Genomic DNA, 17,436 nt, shown 5'->3' with positions numbered 1-17,436 from the left:
CCGCTCCACAGCGCAATATGTCCAAGTATCAATACCTCTAACGACAAGTAAGGAGCAGGACCACACTGTCAGCTCGGCGTACTTACGTGGTTCTCAGAGTAGGGAGGTATTCCAACAAGGCAAAAAGCAACTCCATTCATTGGACAGCAGAAACTGTTTGGCTGCAACGAGGAGAGGCAGATTTGTTGCCGCACAGGCAGACGGGGAGCTCTGAGGGTAACAATGCTCCAAACACAAACTTATATATTCGACACTTTTCCAGCTTCCTTCCTCCTAGAAGGAAAAAAACAACTCCCAAGTCTTTTCCCGTTGTTTGGGGCAGTCCGGTGCGCTGCCCCTCCGCCTCCTCCTCCTTTTCTTCTCCTTCTTCTTCCGGCAGACCGCATCAGTTGTACATATCTAAGTCCCTGCGAACTCGCCCTGCCTGGAAACTGACTGTAGCGGCATCAAAATACAAAGAGGGGGTGCACAGGAAGCCAAGAGACTCCGCCTTCAAAGTAAAGCTGGAGAGAGGAATGTGTCCAAATTCCCAAATTCAAAGAAACAACTTCCAAAAGAAAAATATTTCTGGAAGCTGTAGATAAACATTAGTGCTGTAGTCATTTATCGTAAGATTTAACAGTCTATTTTTATTCGCTGGGGGGGGGGGAGGCAATTTTGGACTTGCCATCAATAGAAATGCTCTAAACGTGGATGAGTTTGAGAGAAGGTATCTAGTCGATTTAAAGCCGTTTTTAAGCTTTTATGGTTGCTATCTGCACCGGAAGTGAGCTGTTTTAGAGTACTAAACTTCACACGGAGAGAGTCAAATTAAATGAGGGTGCGTTGGATAAATCTGTGCGCTCCGCCCTGCAGACGCGAAGCATGCGGGCTCCCTCTGGCTGTGCGCTGAACGAGAGGAGGGCTCCAAGCCAAAAGCACACCCAACACAGCTCTGATCGGAGTACCTTAGAAACTGAATTCGAGTACTGTGAAAATGCAAAAGCAGCGCGTATAAAAGTCACTGTGTCACAATAATTATCGGTGAAATTAAAAGTGAAACCTAACAAACTAGATCTAACCAGTGTTGTATTCTTATATGCAACACTTTTATGCTCCATCATTTTGATGTGGTGCTATTTTAAAAAGTTTTATGTCCTACTAAATATTCAATTCACTGTATAAAGATGGACTTAAATTTAAACGCACTCCTATAATCTGGAAAGTGACTGTAAATGTATAGTTATTACACATTGCTTTATATTTTGCTTTCGGGGAGCCAGACCTTCTTGTAACTTTTACAGTGGCCTTGAACAACAGTTCTCCAGGCTTTCAAGTTTTCCTTTTGGCTTTCCAACTGCCATTTCAGTCACTTTCAGTCCACTCCTTGTAACTGAGGAATTTGTTGTTGTTTGTTAAACCACTTATCGCTGACCTATGAAGTATAAAAACAAAACATACAATATAAACGTCCTATTTCTTTGCTGAACCTATGAAATGTCAACAATAACACAGTCTGACACAGTGTGTCCCTTAAAATGTCTAAAACGTAAACTACAGTAGGCACTACAAGTATTTGTCTGACTCAAAATTACGTCTTATTGATTAAATTGTACTGTGAATGTTGTCATAAGGGAACCAAATCACCTCTGTAACCCAAGGTGATGTGTTCAAACCCACAAAATACTCACTTTACTCAACAGAGCTCAATTAAACAGCAAATATTCAGATTTAGATAAAGAAATGAGTGAGTCAGTTTCTGGCATTTTGCTTAAACAAATAGTTAGCTGCCTAATCATCATAGATCACACAGAAAAGCAACCTCCCAATGAGTATTTACTGTAAAATTAACCACAGGGTTGGGAAAACAATGCATTAGGTATAATTTCAGGAGTAGCAAGAATCTCGGGAATGTGGATATGACAGAAAAAAAGGCTAAAGAAAGCCTGAAAGGATAATTCATTGATAGCTGTTCTAATTCTTTTCCCACCCAGAGCAGTCTGTGTATTCTCGGAAAAGTGTTGAGATTTGTATTTTTGGATGCAGTTCATGTGAATCAATAGATGTAGTCAGAGGAAGTTTACTCATAAGTACAAAAGGAAGTGTAGTCTGCCGCCAGGAGGATACAGTGTAACTACATATGCTCCATGGCATCATATAAAGTGCAAATAAAAACTTCAGCACGAGCTATGGATAAAAAATAAATACAATTTTTTAAAAAGAAGATAAAATTGTTGAGACTGGGGTCTTTGGCTGCTGTGATGACTCAAAGCTAGGGGTGGGGGGGGGACCCATGTGGCTGCTATTACTCTGAAGGGGTATGAGTATCAGGGAGCCACTTCAAAACCTCCTTGCCTGTGAAGAAACCAACTGGAATCATAGTGGGAAAAAGCCGCTTACGGGACTCTTCCCACGCCAAGAGCCACAGCTGCCAATTCAGCTTTCATCTCTGCATGTCTGCTCAGTCTCCATTCATGGACTCCAACCTCTGCTTCAAGCCTGCCTGGAGACACACAATCCCTGCCAAAAGCTTACAGGGGACACTCTTCGAAAGCCAGAGCTATGACCTTCACTCATCCCTCATTTGACACAGACAATTACCATATGTGTCCTAAATCCACCCCCAGGTTACACATCTACAGCGGTCAGAGTAGTTTCAGTGAATATCAGATTGTCCGTAAATCCACCATGGCGGAGCAAGAGACTTAGCTGGAGTATCCCCGTCTTAAGGTGGGAGAGAAGGGCAGATGGTCTCCGAGAGTAAGAAGGGTAATGGTGCAGACGGTCTGGTTCACAAAGCTTGGTTTCTGGTGTGGGAAAAGGGGGGTTTCATGGAGTGTGAGGGATGTGCAGCTGGACACTTTATATCTTAACTCTGACCTGGGATCAGGATCTAACTCTGCAGCCTCTTTCTGCGGTCAGTATGTTTTTAATTCAAGCAATCGGAGGCATAAATCAGTCTTTGCCGTGACATTCTTCTGTGGGAAGAGCGATCCTATGTTGGAGACCCCTCCTGAGTTGGGGCTTGTCCACATCTTATCCCATATTGCATGCAGATCCACAGTCACGCAACACATTAATTTCCCTGTCAGGCAAGCAAAATGGGCTTTCTATTATTGATGGCTGCTGGTAGGCTGAGAGTAAAGAGGTGCAGCAAGGGAGGGAGGGGGAGAGAAAGATTTGTGTACTTGAGGGGCTGTGTGTTATATCTGAGCAGGTGGCTATAAAAGGTTGTTGTTGAAGGACAGGAAGGAGTAGTAAGTGCAGGCAGAAGAAAGCGTTTTTTTCTCCTGCACTTGACGGCTAACACATCCCTGAGTCGGGCTTACTCACTGACACACATCCTCAGGCGCTGGGTATGTCCCCCACGACTGACTGAGTAAGCCCCGATCTGTGACTGTGATGTGAGGCGACACCCCTCCCTCCCCAATCTCTTTCCCTCGAGGGTCAGCTGGGGATGAGCAGAGAGCATCCAGAGCCTCTCCTCAGCCGTTACATAATCGCGCACACAGCCCGACGCCTTGTGGGACCAACCCATAAACAACCATCATCCTATTTGCTCGCTCGACCGCTCCCCCACCCCTCGACTCCCGCCTCCCTCCGCTGGCCCGACGCTGCCTGGCTGAGGCTGTAAAGGCGGCAGGACGGATGGATGGAATGGTGGGTGGGCATTCCTCATACCATTCTAGGCCACCTCGCACAGCTTGTGCACTAGGATGCTACTATTCATTGTTATCACTCCATTTATTCCAAGCTAACCCCGCCCAGTCCTCACGCCCAAGGCTTCTATCTCCTAATTCTTTCATATCTCCTCTATTTCACTTCACTTCCCCTAAGTTACTGTGCCCAGCCTCTCAGTAAATGTCCGTAACGCCCTCTGCACACGCTTACTTCATGTCTGAGGAGTCTAGTTGCCAGAACTTCTCAACATCGTTCTCCTTAAGCTTCTACAGAGTCGCTCTATATCCGTCTCCTTGATACTGTTGCATTTAATGATGGTACTTGGAGGGTTTTCCTACTGCTAAGAGCCAAAAGGAAACATTGTGGAAATCCTGCCAAGGTACACTATCTCCCACTCGCTTTCAAATCTATTATAAAGAGTAACCATCTTTAAATCCTTGTTTCAAATGTAATAAAAGGCTGATTAACATGTTCTCGGTTTGATAGCGTGAAACATGACCTAAAAATTGACCTCCCATATGCTTGCGCTGTAGTAATTCTCTCAGCTGCTCATTGCTAAGCACATCTGAACATATGTGAGCGTGTGATTGCAACGTGGGTGTCAAAGACGAGAAAGAGACAGGTTGAAATATTTATGTATGTGTGAGTAAGATGTAGTTATGAAAGCAATTCTGCTGTATGTCTCACTCTGAGACATAAAAGCTCCCGTGGCACTCCTTTGAAGGGTGTTATGGGAAGTTTGAGAGGGAGAGCGATGACCCCATGGATTCCAACCAGAGCCATGACCCCCACCCCCCCGCCCCCACCCCCGCATGACAGAGGAGTCCTCTTTGTCTGGCCGGACAACTGGCACGAGAGGAGGAAACAGCTGACCAGGCAGCTTAAACGGACAGAGAGGGACTGTAACTGTACCGCATACCGCTACATAAATAAAAGTAGTTAAACACCGAGCCTGAATTGCAGCCTTTGCCGCAGCTTTTGTAATCGCTTGATGCTGTGCCAAGCGACTGAACCCCATTCAGAAGATGCTTTCTATTCACGCTACACTGATTTCTAAGAGCTTCATTTACAAAATGATGCAGACCTTTCATTTGTGCTTTTGGATTTTGTAGCCATTTTGCAGCAATTGGTTTCCATTTATTTCTGCATGCTTAAAGAGATTGACACGGATGAATGTGACGTCATTTGTAAGTGGTAACGGGGTTTACAGGAAGGTTAACAGGGAAAGTGTTAGTAATGTTTTTATTAATATGGATAAGCATATATAGACTAAGATTGTGCAATGGTCATATTTCAGTTCCCAAAAGTTGCAAGCTATTCCCTTTTCTCTGCTCATTTCCTGTCATTCTGCACTGTGCTTGTCGAAAAATAATAAACAGCCGTTTTCCCAAATGAACTTCAACTCTGGGAGAAACATTGTTGCCCTTCCTCACATCAGAAGATAGTCTGCTTCACACTTGTTCTCACTATTAACCTGCTCAATTTGAATTCACTATTAGACGGACCAAGTAGGTAACATCACAGGTATTTTGGGAACTAGGTGCTAGGGATGGAGCGTAGTCACGACTGTTGAATTACCAGTTCGTTTGATGCCCCTCTGTCAGGTAATGCCCAGAAAGCTTTAGGTTTACACCAAGAGCAGAGGGAACAACAGCTTGGCACACTGAAAGCTCATTGTTTTGTTTTGTTTTTTGTAGCTATGCTCAGTAACGAACCTCCTTGATATTATAACATAGCATATACTCTTTTCCTTGTTTCTCTATTGACCTGTAGGCCTCCCTCACCCATCTCTACATTTCACTGTAATCCCCACTCGCTCTTGCAGCTGCCTCGCTCATTCCTCTATAAACAACTAAAGGCCTGTGGGCACCCAATCTGCAAAGGTAGAGACAGGTTAGGCTCAGAGCTTTTGTTGCTGGAGCAGACATTGAGCTGGGTGTAGGATGGAGAGAGTGACTCATTGCAGACACACACACACATGCAAGCCACACACTACTGCTAGCCTGGGGTTTACACTGGACATGCTGATACGCCATATCCTATAGTGCACGATCCAGTTTCCACTGCAAAAAGAACCCTTTGTATCAAAGATAGAGGTTTATGGGTTTTTATGCATATAAGCCTTTTGTAAAGAGAGTTTAAGTCCCATCTTCCTGTACAAGCTTATACATTATCTCATCTCCACTCATGAACTGCTGGGCCTCAACTTCTTGGAGTTTTCTTTTTGATACAGAAGCAGGCCTTAACATGGAGACAGCTGATAAGAACAGCCATGCGGGAGTGTTTGAGATAAAGGAACAAAGAGAAGGAAATGCCCAGAGTCTAACAAGAAGACTAATCGATGTTCAGGTGTTAGTGTCAGTACACATGAGTGGAGAATTAGCATCCTGAGATCGCCAGTGTGTCTCCCCATCAATTTATTCCTCAAAGTTCCAGACAAATACAAAAAACAACAAGGGCTGAAATAGCTTCCAGGGGTTTCCACTATTTCTATAAATGGCCACTGTTACTATAAATGCTTGGCACACATTCTTCAAAAGGACAACCTCTTCTTTTCCCTTAAATCTCTTCTGAGAGACAGAGAAATAAAATAAACAGACACTCATGGTTCCAGTAGCAGAGCACGGAGTTTCCTTCCTGCTGGCTGAATGTGTCTGCTGCCTCTTTACCTTTCACAGATCTTTTTCCTCTCTCTCATATCACTTCCTGTGGCATGAGGGAAAACAATGGCAATGAGCTCGGACGATGAGATATGTTTTCCAGTCACATTCGGGAATCAGTGAGTGCAATATCATTCAACATGTTTGCATCAGATTTCTCTGCTGGTTACCGATGAATCAGTAGGATCCAGAAATAACTCGTATATTAATAGAATGACATAAGCTCCAGATCCAGAGGCAAATGTTTGTTCCTTATTTTCATACCTTTAAAAAAAGTCCTGTAACTTAACGTCACATGGTCACATCCTTAGACTTTAGTATTTTGGGCATCTTAAGACGACTATTTCCTTCTCCTAAAACATTTAGGGGATTAAAGTGTGTTTTGTCTTTGGATCTGAGTCTTTGAAGTTAATCCTCTGCCTTCACAGAAGCACTTATTACAAAAAGATGGAGCAAGTTTTACCATAAATAACTCAGTTCAGAATAATCAAGCACCCCCAAGGTCTTCATAACTTATAATCTACAACATAAACATCATCAGACTTTCTGAAGCAGCAAGAAAAATCGTCTCAAGGACCTTACGGCCATGACAGATCTGCTTTGTGGTGCACATAAAGCCACACCTCTTGCAGTATATACAGTAAACTGAATAATCCCGTACGCTTGAAGGGATCATACCCTAATCCCAGCATTTCTCTGGCCTTAAAACTCAGAGATAAGTTTGTCTAGACATGGCCTTAAAGGAGGGTGTTCTCATTTCGGAGGAGACGTGAGACCGCACAAGAGAAACGTTTTGACAGATTTCTAACCTTCAGAGAGGTCACCACTTTTTTAATATAAACATCTATAAGTGCTTAAAACAGTTGGATCACATGTGTTAAATGCTTTTGTCACGTTTCTGAACTAAAGTCATAGACTGAGATAAAAGGAGTGGATTTGCTCACTTGTAAAATCTTTGAATTCAAAAGGAAAGTCAGCGCTGTTTTCCAAAACACAGATCACTAATAAAGATGTTGATCTACAAGTATTAACCATAAATCTGAGAATGAGGGCAGTGCTTTTTATAACAAACTGAGATGTGACGCTTTTTTCCTGCAGTGTTTAATGGCCAAGACAGAGAGGATTATATACTTTGCTCGTGGAATTAATGTAAATGTGCACCATCATCATTGTTAATAACAAAATAAGCAAACATCGTCTTATTCTAGGTTGGATTCTGTAAAAGGATAACCATCTGTTCCTTTGCTGCTCACCACAGAGATTTCCCTAAATAGATAATCCTCGCTCCCAACCCTGAAAGATAGAAACTGAGCCACAGTGGCATCTGGATGCCACAAGGGGGCTCCATACCTACAAGAGATGGTGAGATACAGTATGAGGGTGGAGAATAAAAACAAAATTAGGTCCTTGCATGTATCGCAGATGAGTTTTTCATTTTATTCCCATCTATGGGGTTTCATGTGATTTAAAGTGATGACAAGGATTTTAATGAGCCCTAAAAATGGAAAGAAATATGTGGCCATGTGAGAAACGGGGAAGGGAACAGTTTATTCTGGACATGAGAGCCACAAAATCTGAGTCTGAACTCATGATGTGATAGAGTCGGGTCATTGCGGTGAATGAAGGAAAAGTTGGACAGTACAAAGGAGAATAGGCCAAGAGGTCAGCGGGTCATGAAGCTCAGGTCATTACTGATATGCTGCCGTGGCGCCCAGTAACTTTAGAGCATCCATTTAGCTTGTTAGATGATCAAAGTAATGAAACAGCAGCTGTTCATTACAGACTGACATACTCGTGCAGCACCTCAACCACTGAAGTCAGCTGCTCTGAGACTCAAGGATGACAGAGCAGGAGTGGGAATAGATAGGGAGTCGAAAACATGTCAAACTGATAACTGAGCACGCCAAACAGGCCCATTAGGTTAAATTGGACTCAAATGGCTTCCTAATTGGACGGTCTCCCAATGCAACCGATAAACCTCATTCCTCTGTTTTGGCTGGTTTATCCCTGCTCAGCTGCTCTCGTCCCGTGTCATCATCCTGCCGTTCCCTGGCTGGACTGATGCAAAGTGCTGCTGACAGGAAGGGCTTTAGCCACACTGGCTAACCTTTGACCCCTGCGGGAGAACGCCCCCCCCCTCCGCTTCTGCCATCTGCATTCATTGCTTGCCACTTAAGTGCATTGAGGTTGAGGTCCTAAGCTGAGCGGGAGATGTTTACTTGCTGGAGATGGGTGTCCTACTTTCTTTCACGGGACAATCTGTGCGTTGTTTGCCTGCTGGCCTCGAACAGTTGGTTATCTCCAGCCTTAAAAATTCAACTGAATTAAGAACATGAGCCCTGTGCTAAGATACTCCACATGCACAAACAGCTCTTTATACCTGACATGAACATGATATTTACAATATGTTTAAATGCATTTCTGCATTTTAAATGTCTTAAAAATGAGTTGAAAGGATTTCTGTGGAAAAATAGAGCCTAGAGAATAGATACAGATCTAAAATTTTCTCTTTGAAAAATCAACGAGCCGCTTCTTCTAGACTCCCTCAGAACAAGTTAATTTCTTTTGTATATTTAATCAAATTGTGCGAAATGTTACCTTCATGTTATGATAAAATTACTGAGCTACATCTCTCAGTATAGACACAGAGGTGGGTCAAAAGCTCACACTTCTTCCAAGATGTTGGATGCCTAAAGGAAAAAGGCTAACAGTATGCTATTATGCACACATTTCATCATATTCAGGCTCAAAGGAAAGTTATAGAAAAAATCATGCTGGAAAAAAATCCAAATTTAAGCTTCGGATGGTGACGCTTAATGTTGATTTAAAATGGGTTTGATGGCCGGCTTCTGTACATAAAAATTTACAAGAGATTGAAAATGCTGGAAATGATAAAACACCTTCTGTTTGTCTCTTCTGACTTCAGTCTATAGAGCTTCTTTTACTATGACAGCAATGTTTTTCATAGCTTTGATAAATATACTACAGCCACCCACCCATCAATTGATTTTCTTAATCACTTATCCAATTCAGGGTCATGGGTAGGCGGGGGGTGGATCCTAATCCAGCTGGCTGCCAGTCTTTTGCAGAGCTAACAATGAGAGCAGACCATTGTGCTGCTCCACATATAACTAATGAAGCTGACTACAGGTTCTGAGAGGTTCTAGTTTAATTTTTTCCTTTTATAGATTTGGTTGATTTTACATGAAATGGAAGCCTGCATGAAAAGTATTACACTGATAAGCATGTAGTAGTACTAGAGCCTACTTGCTGCTGCAGAGACTGTGCATAATATGGTGACAGCCATTTGTACCATAAATGTCTGCAAGGAACTATGTACCTCTGTGAACTCTGCTTTCCTACAGCAGTGTGGATATATGTCATTGTAACTCCCCTCCACTCAGTGTTACAGAACTCATACTGAGACCAGAGAAGCTCTAAACATGGGTAAAAATATCAATATAAACACTGAATGACTGTATGAATGAATAGCATTAATTATCTTAGCAGAATGCAAAAACGCTGCTGACAAATTCTGGGTCTTTCACACTACTTCAACACACAGAAAACATAACCAGCTATAACAAGCATCCATAAGAGGATCTGCCGCCAGACAGAGGTCCCGACTCCTTGCTCTGATAGGTCAGGGTAGGTCAGAGCTGTTTTTGTGGCCGTGGTTTTAATATCACGTCTGGTGACTGTTCCATTTCAGCTTGGATGCAAGCGCACATTCAAAGTTTATCTTTAACAGTCTCTCACTGTTTGCTGCCCCGCGGTGAGAAATTCTTCAGAGTGCAAAGACTGAAGGGCTGTAGACAGGAGGCCTCGGGGTGCCATGGGTGGGACATCAGATTAGACCACCTGTTCTACCATGAAGCACACACACACACACACTCCTCCTTTTTCTTTATCCATTCCTCTCACACATTTGTCTTTTACATTCTCTCTCACTATCTCATTTGTAACCTAATAAGACCCTTTCTTCACTAACACGCACACACACTTTCACTCTCATAAAATATCTCCCTCCGTGGCTGCTTTGCCCTGAGCTAATTCTGACTGCATTCCATTTCAGTCACATCTATGGGAAACAGACAAAGCAATTTGCCAGATAACTCTGGCTGACAGCCACAGGAACTTACACACACACACACACATAGATATATATATGCACACATATACACACTAAAGTTACACATGTCGCCCAGCCTCCTTTACTGAGCCTCCAGGGAGCTGTACTCAGACAGCAGCACAAACACAACAGCGTCACCCCTGTCCACATGAATGTGCCTCATCCAGTTGTATCAGGGATTCCCTCTGATGTAGTGACACACTTTTAAATGTATCTATCATGCTCTGCCTTATTTTCTGTCATACACAAACAGCTGCAGTTGTGGTTGCTCATATTAAGTTTCACATAATAAGTTCAACATATGTGCAAGTAGTGCCGGTGAGCCAAAAGTATAATTTTTTTTTTTTTGGGGGGGGTGTTCATCTCTTGGATTTGAATGATAATAAAAAGATAGTGGGTATCCTTAATATAGCCCTGTCAGGCACACGACTAAGACCGCCTGCTGCACCAAGAGTTAGTTTGCAAGATGCAGAAAATCAGAAGAGAGTTGGCGTAAAAGGAGACGAGCTGAAACAACTTGTTTTAGAGTGGAAGAAGTGTGGGGGAGTGCACCAAGGCCTAATATAAAATAAATAAGGTTTACTTTAAACTGTGAATCCTGCAAATTTACTCCAGTGGAGTCCAAGGATGTTACAGTAGAAAGAGTGATGTGGTTCTGCGTGATGGATGCGGTCATGCAACTCCATCTCCGGCCTTCGAGTTCGCACGCCAGCAGTCACCACAAGCCCTGCCCATGTCTCCCTTAATGACTATTGATCACAAAGCACTAATGACCCACGCTGATTTGCAGTTAGTCTAATAGTTTAATCATCCTCATGGAAGGAGGCGCTCTGAACTAAGAACATTTATAAGCCTATAAAACCAGAGAGTGCAGTGAGGATGAGGATCGTGGCAACACTCGGACACAGAAGAATGCATCGCAGACGGACTCTGAGAGTAAGAGGTGTCCCGCTGCTGCCCTGGATTCTCTCTCACAGGCGCTTTATCTCACAAGCCTTTTTCCTGTCCCTCACTGAGCCTCTGCCCTCCTTATCACTGCGAATGTACATGCGTGTCCTTCAATAGACAGCTACAAACAGAAAGAAGGACAAAAGCGTGTGACGATGCCGTGTAAACTTTGCAAGCCTTTCGATGACTGCAGTAAAGCCCGCATGCCTCTTTTGCATCCACACGGTGATATTAGTGCATGCTGAGGCTTCCAACTCTCACTGTATCTCTAAACGTTTCTCAGACTTAGACTGTGTACCAAGAACCATCTCGCGGCTGCTTTACTGTAAACACACCCAGGAAACAAAAAACAACAGATAATGCTTCACAGTCATGTGAACAGGAAAGTGCTACTGTATAATCATACATTACATCACAATATAGTCCATCTATTAAAATGACACTGACCCAGCTTTAGCACTGCACCAAGGCCACGCCGTGTCAGCATTTCACAGCACTGCGGAGTCTTATAAATAGTTTTTGTTTCCTGTGATCTATACTGCACAGTAAGTGACACCATTCTCTTTTTTTGTCATTGTTGTTGCAAAGGTGAACTGATACTTTTCATGAGAATGTGTGTGTAAGACTTGGTTAATAAGTCATACGTGACATTTTTAGGTCCTCCAAACACATCGTGAGCTCTCTGTTACTACCTGAAGTTTGCTGCTTGGGTTGCTAGCTTATACCCCTGCCTCTAAGTATATCTCCACCCACAATAACAAAGACACTCTGACTGTCTGGCTAGCAGCAGTCATGACATCATCCCTGCTGTACCAAGGGGGCTAACATCACCCCAACCTGAGCAGGCAGACACATACAGGACAGGCACGCCCCCACCCATGGACAGCATGAATAATTAACCCCGAGGCAAGGGCTGGGCTTTGGGTGTGTCACCTATTTACTCCGTAATCCCTCCTCTTCTTCATCGCAAACCTGATGCTCACACCAGATCCCCTCTCAGGAGCATAGAGGACGCAAAGCAACAGAGTGAGACAGGGGGAGGGTGGACACGGGGGATGAGGTAATCAATGAGCAGGAGACACATTTGAGGGCAATGGAGGGGAGATGCGAGAGGGAGGGAGACTTGATTGGTGTTGCTTCTTGTCTCTGCTCCTCTAAACCATCCATCATTTTGCTAAACTACCAGCAGCTGCTCGCCTCCACCGTGGAGACAACACCAAAAGACAGCTGCAGCCATCAGCCTGCAAACAGAGCTCTGAGAAACAGGTCATAAAATACACCAAAGCAGTCACAAACACTGTCTGTTTAGGGCGCAAGAGAGGGACATTCGACATGCATCAAGTTACAGCGCTGAGTAAACATGTGGCGCAGGCGATGAGACCTATTGCAAAGGCTGTGACATGAGTACACAATATTTCGGCTTGCCTCGGTCTCTATCAGTAACGCTCTGGATGTGAACACTGTTGCACGACATCCCATCCCCTTACTCCTTCCTGTCTGACTCTAGGTGAAGGTGCCACTCGCTTCACGACATGTTATCCTGTAAAAATCAGCCACACCCCTGTTTTCATTCTGTTCTGTTGCTCATCTCCAAAGTGTTCACCTAAGATATGAGCCGGTGATGTTTTGAACTGTGTCATCTCTCCAGAGGCCTGCCACTTGCCGGCGGCGACACCTTTGCCGGCCCGGCCTCTCCCCCCCCTCCCCACCCACTCAGAGTGAAAACCAGCTCGCCGGGGGTGAATCAGAAAACACACACCGTGGGTTCGGCAGCATGCTGTGCAGTTGGTTTTTGCCTCGAGGGAATGAAAACAGTTGTGATGCATGTTATGAATAAACCAGGAGCCGCTGCTGCGTCTGCGCTGCGTGCTTTGTGTCAGAGAGGTGTGGATATGTGGAGCACATTAAAGGTGGTGTTCCCCTTCACTTCCCCTTCACTTCCTCCCCTCCTCCTCATCTCCATCCTCACCTGGTCCATGATTTCAACGAGTCTCCTCCCTCCTCCTCTTCCCAGTCATGGCACAAGATCACCGGCTGCCTGTCTTCTCTCTTTTCTTTTCCTGGTTTAGTATTCCCAGCAGAAATGCAGTCCTGCTCTCGTCACACAGGCGAGGCAGCCTGGCAGCCGAGCGCTGCTGCTGCTGCTTCGCCTCTCCACACAGGCATAACTCTGTCTCTGAGTGTGACAGCCTGAAACATCCAGCTAGACACTCATCTTTTGTCCTTGTCTCTGTTTCCTCTTCTTCCCCTGCCGCTCTGGGTGACAGCTAGAGGGGAAACAGTGTGCACGTCCAATTCTCGCCTCTCTGCTTGATGGCCACACAGAAGGAAGAGACTCCCGCTCTCCGCTTTCGTTCTCTTTCACTCGTTCCCTGTGTACGCTGGCCTCGCCTCCTTTCCCTCCCTCTCCCTGTCTCCACTTCCCTCCTCTCCTTCCATCTCCCCTCCCCCTCCTGCTGCAGCTGAAGAGAACCAGAACAGCAAATGAGCGAGAAGAAGCAGCCGATAGAGGAAGGCGGAAGGCTTGAGATTGGCTGCCGGGAGCTCATGTGACTCCTAGCAGAGGACCCTCTACCAGCTGTCCAGCTCATGCTTCCCTGCAAACCTCTGTTGCCATTGACAACAGCTGCCCGTGCAGCTCACCAACCACAGAACCCCTTCACGTAAAACCATTGGCTGGCAGGATTTATGGCCCCCGCCTCCTATTGTGAGGGGAGCATGTTGGGACGTGTAGTCCAATCTGTTGTCAGGATCTGTTGGGCGTTTAAGAGCAGATATCCCCGTGCCCCCAGGGAGAAAATAGTTCACCCGCAATGCATCAGTGTTCCAAATGAAATGAAAAGAAAACGAGGAGTTTGTGGTGAGATGTTTGTATTATTAACACTAAAAACTTTGGCAAAAAATGACTAAAAACCACACACGAGAGGAGAAAAGACCTCGAGAGCCGGGCATTCTTGGTCAGCCAGGAAAAAGACATCCTCTGCCATTTCCCTCACTGCCGCCACAGAGGGAAACTCCCACCCCACAACAACAGGAACTCTAACACTGAAGGCCACGGCTATAAGCACAGAGGCACTCCATTTCCCTTCCCTCATTCTCTTTTCTTTCATTGCCTGTTTTTTTCTTTATTTGCTCTGCCTCTATCCTCTCCACCTCCCTCCATCTTCACCTATTGTATTATTATCACTACACTCTCTATCCTCTCAATCCCAAACTCCGGCTCACTGGCAAAAAGTTGCCGGAGGTTAAAGGTGCCACAGATACGAGATGTTATTACAATCTAGTCACGCGGGTTCTGATATTTGAACTTTGAACACATACATATACATTAGATTCATCATATCACAACATCTATTATCATCACCATCTAAAATCAGGAGACGCCTTCATGAATGGAAATATAGAGATTTTTGAAAAAGATGTAAACTTATTATCCTTTATTTAAGCAGGCAGTAGTTTATGCATTATGCTGTCGATGTGCATGTGTTCCTCCTGGCTTTCCATAACTGTGCAGGATTAATTTAAAAGGAAACTTCACATCGGGAAAGTCTTTCCTTATATTATTTGTTATTCCCACTCCACTCTCCACTTCCAGGGGTTATTATGGAACGACTTGATGTGTTTTATGATTGTGTTGTGTTCGGTTTGCTCCCAGTTCTCTTCTAGTGAGTGATTACTTAGTTTATTTCCCAGAAAGGCTCCTTATGTTCATTTTTTTAAGCTCCAGAGTTGACAAATGGAGAACAAGGTGAAAAAAAGCGTCAAAGAAATTTTCTGACAGTAAGAAGTCTAAAACGAACCACTTAAAACACACCACGTTATTTGTCTTTAAATCCTAAAAACATTTAGGTTTTAAATCGATGACATTTCAGCCATCAAAGTCTGCACCGGAAGCATCTGGACATGATGTAATGTTGTGCACATTCTTCCAGCTATCCAGAGAATTAAGCAAAAATATAAAAGACAACGAAATATCCTCTGGAATGCCAGGAATGCTGTCAGCAGCTGTAGCAGTGATACGGTACTATTTAGATTGTTTTTTTCTCCTTTTAAAATAATTATAAGCACATATAAATGTCCTGTGTTACTGCATTAGACCAAAACTATGGCTCCGGGGGAAAGTCAAGGTCTCTGCAGCTGAAAAACAAAAGAGCACCTGTTTCTGGCCTGTCGAGCTTCAGGGGACACAAAACATAGCTGTGACACAATCTGATATGAGGCGAACAGGAGTGTGATTGAAATCTTTCCTTTAGTCCAGCTTCAATGCTTCATTCTCTTTCTAACCCAGATGAAGACTCACAAGTGTAGTGTCAGCTTGCTGCAGTGTCATTTGATCTGGCCGTGCCAAAGATGCTGTTTGAAGTAAAATGACTGCACATGTGTGTGTGTGCTCTCTGATAAAACAGTGGGTGTATTGTAATGGTGAGAGCGGTAGCTTATACTATCAGCAGAGGAATTCTGATCATTCCCCAGAGGGGCTCTATCTGCCTATGTGGGAGAAACTTTAGCTAAGTGCTTTGAGGAGGTGGGAAGGAATGAATTAATGAGTAGTTTAACATTTAGAGCAAAAATTTCTGGCACAACTTCACCTACTTCCAAGGTGCATGGAGAGGATGAAACAATTCACAATGCAGGAACTCCAGCAACACCTAAGGGAAGAGGAACAACTTTATTGACTGACCAACGCTTTCATCAGGGTCGACTCTGATGCATCCCAGTTTAACATTTAGGAAATAGATTTATATAGTTTCAGAAAGGATATGATTGAAATTGCTACAGTTTATGTTTACACTGCATGGCTACTGATATTTAGCTTATCTTAGCATAAAAGTGAGAACAAAGCAGGAAAAAAAGCTAAACTAAATCTACATACCAGCAACTCTACAGCTCGCAAATTAACATATTATGTTATATTTGTGTAATTCATACAGGTTAAACGTTTTGAGTAAGGGGTGAACCAGGTTAGCCATGTTACCATGTTTTTACACTTTGTGCTAATCTAGCTTAACTAGCTTAAGTTCATATAACTTAAAGGAGACATTACGTGTTTTCAGGATTCATTAAAAATAATTGTTAGGGTAAGACATCCACTGTTATGCAGAAGCTGACCTGTGACCGTGCAGAGAGATGCAAATGTTCAAGAGTCCTCATTGAGAAATAAGACAGAGGAGCCTTCATCTGTTGATAAAATAGAAAATTATGAATAAATCCTGTTTTGTGTAACAGTACACTTTGGTTTGAGTAGCGACTAAAATATGCCTTTAGCTGGAATTCAAGCATTTTTGTGATCAACTTGAAAAACTTCACGTGAGTATTTTCTTTATCCACCCACCTCCTGTAACCTGTTGTTCCATATATGCATCTGGATTGTTCTGATCTATTTACAGATAAGCTGCTCTCAGGTCAGGCCCCACAGCCTGCTATAGGTCAACAGCACCATCTGCAGGAGAGCATCTGGCACAAAAATCCACAACAGCTACAGAGCGTGGGGCGGGTTTGGCAGGAAATGTGGTGCATGGAATATGGTACTGTTAGTCATCCTTCAGGTCATACCCATTCTTTTTAGAGAAGAATGAATATTTTTCCAACATGCTCAAGGGTTAAAAATATATATCCTGCTCAAATGTTTTCTCAGTAGCTGAAATGTGGATGTGATGTGCAGAGTGTATTGCCTAAGAAATTTCATAATAAAAGCATAATTAGGTCTATTTTATTTTTTTTGTAATTTTGCCCTTGGATACCTCCCACGGTGGATTTTAAATCTATCAACATGTACTTGAAGAGCAGACTTTCAGGTTTAATTCAATGAGTTTGATAGAAGTTTTGTATTAATTAAAAATTATAGAGAGTTTTGTACATAGTCCCCCATTTTCAGAGGGATGAAATATGTTCTCTCTATATTCAGTCGTGTCTCGAGTGACCAAAAAGCGTACAATGCTATGGTCATGAGCCACACTCTGCTCTTCAATCTGCTTGGATCAAGGAATTCTTTTTCAGAACTCTGTGGGCTCATTTAGAGGTTTTCTGCTAAAGTTT

General features: G+C 43.6%; 1 protein-coding gene across 1 annotated transcript in view; it reads right to left on the bottom strand.

The window, feature by feature from the left end:
- arhgap23a (Rho GTPase activating protein 23a) overlaps window positions 1-344 on the bottom strand; it is a 51,761-nt gene extending 51,417 nt beyond the window's left edge. Inside the window, exon 1 of the mRNA XM_085351801.1 lies at window positions 87-344. Within this exon, the coding sequence (XP_085207927.1) occupies window positions 87-140 (54 nt within the window). The 5' untranslated portion in view covers window positions 141-344. The remainder of the gene's footprint in view (window positions 1-86) is intronic.
- Between the last annotated feature and the right edge of the window lie 17,092 nt (window positions 345-17,436).

This window comes from Diplotaxodon limnothrissa, linkage group LG4 (genome assembly GCF_057381915.1).
Source record: "Diplotaxodon limnothrissa isolate DT_005_m linkage group LG4, D_limnothrissa_male_GT1.1, whole genome shotgun sequence".
NCBI classification, from domain to species: domain Eukaryota; kingdom Metazoa; phylum Chordata; class Actinopteri; order Cichliformes; family Cichlidae; genus Diplotaxodon; species Diplotaxodon limnothrissa.
The sequence above is the reverse complement of the archived record's forward strand: the minus strand, read 5'-3'. Positions and strand labels throughout refer to the sequence as shown.